Consider the following 8,667-nt stretch of genomic DNA (forward strand, 5'->3'; position numbering starts at 1 on the left):
CCGTACTATCTCCTGGAGGAAAGTGCTCAGCTCCTGCCTCTTCTCCTGCAGCCTCCCACCCGCAGGGGCACTGCCACTAAGGAGGCTTCCCTCAATGTCCCTGATCTCCTGCCCTAGGATGTTTATGGTCTCCTTAACCCTGCTGGGGAGTGAGCACAGTATCGTTGGCCGAAGACACGGACCTTTGCTTTGCCTACCTCCCACCACTGACTCAAGGAGCTAAAGGCCCCCTTCCTGCTCCTGCAGGCGTCCCAGAATAATTTAAAACTGCTGCTGAAAATGCCGTTGTGCAGCAACTTTACATTAAAATGCCAATAAGAAGAATGCCCGGTGCAGAGCATAGCTCCAGAGTGACGATCTGTGAAACCCACAGAGTATGGAACTGTTTAGCAACTGAGTACATGTGATAGGTAAAGCCTGTCCAGCTGAGCTGCACTGACCCTACCGTCTGAAACCTTCACCTAGGTGTACTGTCTGGCTGTTGCATGTTTTGTCCTCCATGTGTCCATGAGGTCATGCCGAGCTGTAAGAAACTCTGTGGGGTTCCTCACCGGTCCTATCCAGACTATAGTCCAGTGTACAGTTCCAGTCCCCCCTCACAAGTAGTCATTACATTACATTAAGCAGAGGCTTTTATCCTTACAATTATTCAAACACCGAGAGAAGCAGCCATCAGGAGCAATTAGGAGTTAAGCGTCTTGCTCAAGGACACTACAGCATGCTAGCAGGAAGAGCCTGGGATTGAACCAGCAACCTTTAGATTACTAGACTAACAGCTCTACCTCCGGAGCTACCATCCCCAAATTTGGTTCTATGGCTGAGTAACAGGTGCCCCCCACCACCACCACCAGGCCCAGTCCACCTCGATGGGTGCATCACTGTGCGTTTCCTGCAGAAATATCATGTCTAACTTCTTCTGCCTAATTAATTCCGCAACCAGAGGCCTCCTCTGCTTCTGTCTCCCCCAGTAAGTGTGGGAGAGAAGAGGGAGACAGTCGAGAAAACCAGTCAAAGGAGAGAAAACACCCTGTGAAACACAACCATCCTAATACCTACGTATGGTCAGGTCTTCCCAACCCCTTTCGACAGTTTGCTTTCCTGAGGGCCGTCACAGGTTTCTTTAGCCGGTACCTCTATTTGTCATCCAACACTGCCCCTGCTGTCTTCCTCATCAAGGCCACTGTTTTAATAAACTTTCTGGAATCAGGGAAATGATCCATGACTTTAACAGATTTCCCAAACGTGGCGTCTAGAAACCGCTCTCTTTCATTTAAGGTATACAGGTCTCCATTTGGGGCCTGGGAATCTGTCACTGACATGTCTGTCACTGACATGCAATCCGAGTCAGATCCTAATTCATCATGGTCATTAGTCTTCGCATTAGCATTCTTCATCACATTAACACTGACAGCCCTCCCCGTGGGCCCCGCCACCTCTCCGCCAGTCCGCTTGCTGGGGCCGGCTCCTCCCCGCCGCCGGAGCCGGGTCCCGCAGCCTGCTCCTCGCCACCGGAGCCAGGCCCCGCAGCCTGCTCCTCGCCACCGGAGCCAGGCGCCGCAGCCCACTCGGGCTCCGCTGCGCCACCCACCGCAGCACTCCCTCCAGTCCCGTCACCGCCAGTTGATGCGGGCAGGGTGGTGCGAGTGGCATAGGGACAGTCTGCCCACTAGCTCCCTCCCCCGTGTCGCATGTGTCTCGCCTCTTTACAGTGAAAGCATTTAGCATCCCCTGAATTGGCATAGATCATATAGTAACTAGTTCCATGTTTTACCCGAAATGACACGTCCAGGGACGGGGCGTTAAGCACCATGAGCACCTCCCTCTTCAGGGACTGGACGTGCTTCAATCTATCATCCTTAGAAGATGCATCCCACCCCTGTGCTGGGATCCAGGTGTGCCAGATACCCGTTTGGCAAAGTACAGATTACAATGTCCGACCTGCTCCCCCAGCGGCATCAGTCCCCTTCCACACTTACAGCGGGGTCCGGCGCGACCCTCACTCCGTGACGGAGCGAGAGGGATGACGACTGCCGAGGCGCCATCCGCAAAACAAACCCCGCGCAAAACTAAAACTCACAATAAATGACTAAACTGAGCTACAAACCAACAAAAAAATAAACAACAACCATCTACAGAACAAAACACACAAAAAGGATGAAAATAGATGAACTTCCGCGAGCCGGAGAGAAAGGGAGAGAGAGAGAGAGAGAGAGAGAGAGAGAGAGAGAGAGAGAGAGGACAGCTTAATTATTACATTGCCATTAAAAGAAAACCCTTTCCTGGGGAGATGGAGACGAAAAAGGGAGAGAAATGAACCGAGACAGTGAGAACGTTTAATTATATCAAATGCCAAAATGTCATTGAATAGCAGCACCTTTAGGGCAGAGAGAAAGGGAGAGAAATAAAATAAAAATAAAAATAAAGTGAGAGAAAGATGACAGAGAAATGACTCGACATTTGAAGTGACGTCCTCGCTGCCACTGTCATTACTATGGGGGCGTTGCAACACAATGAGAACTGTGTTCCTCCAGGCTGTGTGTGTGTGTGTGTGTGTGTGTGTGTGTGTGTGTGTGTGTGTGTGTGTGTGTGTGTGTGTGTGTGTGTGTGTGTGTGTGTGTGTGTGTGTGTGTGTGTGTGTGTGTGCATGTGTGTGTGCATGTGTGTGCATGTGTGTGTGAATTCAAGCGTGCAAACTCATTCTGGGTGCATATGGTGGTGGTATCTGTGTGGTGTTGCATGAAGGCAAACGAATATGAAGTTAGAGACCCTATATGTCCGTTATATAAAGAGAGGGTGGGCGAAAAAGTGTGCATAACTCACTTTATTGTACATGTGTGTGTGTGTGTGTGCTTGTGTATGTGTGTGTGTGTGTGTGTGTGTGATATGGCTTGTCGATATTGACAAAATCGCATCACATGTTTTGACGAATACCTCTGTATTCGGTATTGATAATTGGAGAATATTCTGGGGATGACAATTGGTTATTTGACGTGATATTTACACATAATAAATATTAGAGAACTAATCGTTAGGAATGTGGATGTTATGACAACTAGAACAGTCTAGGGGGGTCAGAAAAGTCCATTAATTTGCTGTAATGCAGCCTTAAAGACAACATTTAACTATATCGCAAAATTACAATACCAAAATCCCAGAGAAAATCAAGTTGGATATCATGCTATGGATATTATAACATTTTGTGTGTATGCACTAGGGGTGGTAAGACTAGTACACCTTAATAGCACAGGTCAGCTGCTGCTAGATGTTGTTGGGTAATCATTTACTAAGTAGTGGAAAAAAACCCAAAAAGGACATTCAATTGGTTGCAATACATGTCTTGGCCTCAGTGACAGCACTAAGCAAGCAAAGAAGTGTCATATTTGGGATGTAATGGTGCAGAAATTTCCACTTGACTCATCACTCATCGTCACTTCAAGGACAAAATTATTTATTTCTACTTCAAATGGCCAACCCCACCCACCTCCATCTGAGCCAGGGCGGTGAGCCGCGGCCGGTTGAGGTACAGCTGCTCCTCCAGAGCCTCCGAGGGGAAGAAGCGGCCGCCGGGCAGCGCCGCGGAGAAGCTGACGTTCAGGATGCCCAGGCGGCCCGGCGCCCGGGCGTCCAGGTCCGGCTGAATGTTGAACACAAACACGTCCTCCACGGGCACCGAGAGCACGGCGGCCACACCCTCCAGGAAGTGGCCCAGCAGCGGGGACAGGAAGTGCTCCTGCGACATGTTCTGCAGCCGCACGGTGACGCTGCTGCCCAGCATGTCCTCGGTGATGATGAGCACACGCAGCACGCACTGCGCCGTGACGCTGTGAACGCCGTCTGGGGAGACAGGACAAGGGCGGAGTTTGGTCAAACACTGATAAGTCGCCATTTGAAAGTTCCCCTTCGATACACGATGAACAAATATGATGCAAAACCTGCCAGAAATGTTTTTTTCAATTTCACAAATCTAACAGTGTACTCTCACTATCCCTCCAGTTTGGGAGAGAAAGAAGGGCGTGGCCTTTTTAAAAAGAACATTATGTCAAAATGATCAGACATGTCATACTCACAAAATCACACAATACTACAAGAATCACATTGAGTTGTTGCAGCGAGATGATATTGAGTCAATTCTCCACCCTAACAACACACACACAAACACACACACAGACACACACACACACACACACACACACACACACACACACACACACACACACACACACACACACACACACACACACACCCCGCTGTAATAAATGAATAGCCAGGGGGTGGAATGACATTATGAGTCGAAAAGCAGAACTGAGAGAGAATTGAAAAACATTAGAGAACATGTAAATTGAATAATAACCACCCGTCTGTCTCTCTGCCTGTCGGTCTGTCTGGACTGTCTTTTTTTCTGGAAAAAAACTGAGTATTCGAGAACAGCGTCAAATTGTTTTTATAGCTGTATGGAGCAGAGTGAAGCAGAGTAGGCAGAAGAGTAGAATAAAGATGGAGAGAACTAATAATGAGATGAATAAGAGAGAGAGTTTGGTGAGAGAAAAGACCTGCCCAGATGGGAGGAGGAGAGGAGACACACAGTCGGCTTTGAAGGGGATTAGGGGAAACAAACAAGGAAGAACGGTAGAGGAGGAATAAGAGGCAGATTGGATGAAAGGCAGACAGCAGAGAACGGGTGAAGGAGGGAGGAGAGATACCATGGGAGATGGATGAAGGAGAAGAGAGCAGGGGACCAGAGGGAGAGAGGGAGAAAGGGGGAGGGAGGTGGGGGTGAGTTAAATATCCCATCATGCCTCATTCTAGTACGTGACTTCACATACAGACGTGCCACAGCCCATGGTCTGTGGTCTCTTATATATAAATATATATATATATACACACATATATAAAAATTTGCAAATGCACACAAACAGGCGTCCATACATAAATAAAAAAACACATTTTGTTAAAATACACATCTCCAATAAACACAATATGAAAGATAAATGCATGCATTCACACATGCCGCTCTGCTGTTCTGCTGTTCTACTGCTCTACTGTTATGCTGTTCTGCTGTTCTGCTGTTCTACTGCTCTACTGTTCTACTGTTCTGCTGCTCTGCTGCTCTGCTGTTCTACTGCTCTACTGTTCTGCTGCTCTGCTGCTCTGCTGTTCTACTGCTCTACTGCTCTGCTGCTCTGCTGTTCTGTAGGGAAGCAGTTGATAGAGTGTAAAGGATCAGGAACGCGACCAGGCTGACTCTGCATGATGATGAGTTTCCTCACAGCAGAGCAGTCAGGTTTCCCCTCATGACTAATGGCCTCAAATTGCATTTTATGTCTCATGTTATGACAGGAAAGCACTTCTGAGCTGAGTCCTGAGAATTACAAGAGCAATATAATACACACTGAAAGAAAGAAAGAAAGAAAGAAAAAGAAAGAAAGAAAGAAAGAAAGAAAAAGAAAGAAAGAAAGAAAGAAAAAAAGATTCAAGATTCAAGATTCAAGAGGTTTATTCGTCACATACATATACATACTTTCATACATATATGCAGTGAAATGTAATGCAACGCACCCGGTGATACCACACAATATGTCCTAGGAAAAATTTCTTTCTAATAGACCAACTAACTGACTCGGAAAACGTAATACAGTAAGTTGAATACTTATAGAATAAAGTAAAAATATATAGAATAAAATAAAATACAATAAAATAAAATGAGATAAAATGGAATCGATAGAAGGAATATGCTTAGGAATAGGCAATTATGTATATATAGATATGTGCATTAAAGTGGCATGTGAATAAAGTGAGGTAGTGTTTGGGATAATACAGCACAGTATACAACAGTACGGCACAGCAATACAGCATCACAAACAACCCTGAAACGGTGACACAGTATGTGGTACAGTATGCTACATATAGTACAGTAGGTAGTGGAGCCAAGTGTATGGCTTAATGAGGACCCCCGGTGAGGTCAGCATTGACAGTTCTAATGGCTTGCGGGAAAAAACTCCGCCTCAGTCTCTGTTCTCGCTGTGCGACTGCGGAGGCGCTTGCCTGACCGCAGCAGCTGGAACAGTCCGTTGTTGGGGTGATGAGGATCCTTTATGATCCTACGGGCTCTGCTGCTAAACCTCCTGGTGTATAACTCCTGCAAGGGGGGGAGGGTAGTTCCAGTGCTACGTTCAGCTGAACGCACCACCCTCTGCAGGGCCCGCCTGTCCTGAGCAGAACAGCTCCCAAACCAGGCATTAATGTTGCCTGTCAGGATGCTCTCCACTGCTCCAGAGTAGAAGGACTTGAGGATCCTCACCGAGACCCGGAATTTCCACAGCTGCCTGAGGTGGTAAAGACGCTGCCTCGCCTTCCTCTCCAGAGTGTCTGTTTGTAAAGTCCATGTTAAGTCCTCTGTGATGTGGACTCCCAGGTATTTGAAGCTGCTCACCCTGTCAACAGAAATCCTGTTAATCACCAAGGGCACGTGCGTCCTCGATTGTGGTCCTCGCCTTAAGTCCACAATCAGCTCCTTAGTTTTGCTAATGTTCAGGTGGAGGCTGTTGTCGTGGCACCAGAGTGACAGGTCAGCCACCTCCTCGCGGTAGGCCTTTTCGTCGCAGTCGGTGATCAGGCCCACGACCACGGTGTCGTCAGCAAACTTGATGATGTTGTTGGAGCTGGACCTGGCCACACAGTCATGTGTGTACAGGGAGTACAGTAGGGGGCTGAGGATGCAACCCTGGGGGGATCCTGTATTCAGGGTGAGGACGCTTGACGTGTGCTTCCCCACCCTGACCACCTGGGGGTTAGGGTTAGGGTTAGGGTTAGGGTTAGGGTTAGGTTTGGGCTGTGAGGAAGTCCAGGATCCAGGCGCACAGCGGAGCATTCAGTCCGAGCTCCTTTAGCTTGACAGCCAGTCTGGTGGGGACTATGGTGTTGAAAGCTGAACTGTAATCGATGAACAGCATTCTCACATAGGCCCCCTTCTGGCCATCCAGATGTGTGAGCGTGGTGTGCAGTACCTGGGAAACCGCGTCATCCGTGGACCTGTTCTGCCGGTACGCGAACTGCAACGGGTCCAAGGTGCGGGGGAGGGAGGAGCAGATGTAATCCTTAATCAGCCTCTTGAAACACTTCATGACCACAGAGGTGAGGGCCACCGGACGGTAGTCATTCAGGCAGGTTGGAGAGGCGATCTTCGGGACAGGAACGACGGTGGACCATTGATTCAGCCAGGGAGATGAATATTGTGGTGAACACCAGGGCTAGCTGGTTAGCACAGGTCTTCAGTACTCGCCCAGATATGCCGTCTGGGCCTGCAGCTCCTGGTGTTCACCCGCATCAGAGCCCTCCTAGCCTCGTGCACGGACACTGAGAGTGCGCACTCATCCCCAGCGGGGTAACTCCAATTAGCCGGCGAGCTAGCGGTGTTGTTGCCAGACTCAAACCGTGCATAAAAGGAGTTCAGTTCGTTGGCTAGGGAGGCGTCCACACTCGTGGCTGGGGAGGGGCTACTCTTGTAGTTCGTGATCGTCCGCAGCCCCTCCCACAAGCGTCTCGTGTCCCCCCGTTCCCTCTGTAGCTCCACAGTCTCTCTGTAGGTCCGTTTGGCGTTCTTCACCGCCCTCCACAGATTGTACGACGCCGCTTTGTAATTGTCCATATTTCCAGATACAAGACCATCGTTGTAAGCGGCCATGCGAGCATTCAGAGCGCAGCGGATGGATTTATCAACCCACAGTTTCTGGTTTGGAAATATCCGAACTTTCACAGTGGGAATGATGCTATCTGCTAGTGTAGTTACAAAAGGTACTGCCACCTCCGTAAAGTCGCTGACGTCACTTGAACTTGTTTGGAACATGTCCCAGTCTACGTCAGTCAGAGCGTCCTGAAGCGCAGCCTCTGATTGGTCCATCTACCGCTTCACTTCCATCGTCACCACCAGTTCTGGCGCGATCAGAGGCCTGTAAACAGGAACCAGCAAGATCGTGGCGTGGTCAGATTTCCCAAAAGCAGGGAGCGAGACGGTCTTGAATCCGTTCTTGTACGGTGTGTAGCAGTGGTCCAAAGTTCTATCTCCCCTGGTGGCACACGTGATGTGTTGGTGGAAATTAGGCAGAACTTTTTTAAGGTTGGCCCTGTTAAAGTCCCCAGTCACCACCACAGCCGCGTCGGGATGTTTGTTTTGAAATCCGCACAACACATCGTACAGGACCGACAGAGCTGCGTCGGTGTCTGCTTGTGGTGGGATTTAAACGGCTGTGATGATGACCGTGCTAAATTCCTGGGGGAGATAAAATGGACGGCATAGGATGGTCAGCTGTTCCAGGTTCGGCGAGCAAAAGTGGGAGAGAAACTTGGTGTTTTTGGGGTTACACCGCAGTTGTCTACCATGAGGCAGACGCCTCCACCTTTGGATTTCCCCGACTCCCCCGTTCAGTCGCCGAGAGGGACTCGGCTGGACGTATGGCTTCATCTGGCACCAGTGGGTTCAACCACGTTTCCGTCACACAGAGGACGCAACAGTTCCTCGTGTCTCGCTGGAATTTAATCCTCGCTTGAAGTTCATCCATCTTGTTCTCCAGGGACTGGACGTTGTAAGAAGGATGCTTGGCAGAGGTGGGCGGTAAGGTTGATCCTCATTCTGACCCGTATGCCGCCTCGTTTACCTCGGTGCTTCCTCCA

General features: G+C 49.2%; 1 protein-coding gene across 1 annotated transcript in view; it reads right to left on the bottom strand.

The window, feature by feature from the left end:
• Window positions 1-8,667, bottom strand: part of celsr3 (cadherin, EGF LAG seven-pass G-type receptor 3) — a gene marked incomplete at both ends in the record, with an annotated part of 120,428 nt that overhangs the window by 86,176 nt on the left and 25,585 nt on the right. The window contains one exon of the mRNA XM_080014470.1: window positions 3,482-3,834. Coding sequence (XP_079870596.1) covers window positions 3,482-3,834 — 353 coding nt within the window. The remainder of the gene's footprint in view (window positions 1-3,481; window positions 3,835-8,667) is intronic.

This window comes from Zeus faber (genome assembly GCF_960531495.2).
Source record: "Zeus faber genome assembly, chromosome: 15".
NCBI classification, from domain to species: Eukaryota; Metazoa; Chordata; class Actinopteri; order Zeiformes; family Zeidae; genus Zeus; species Zeus faber.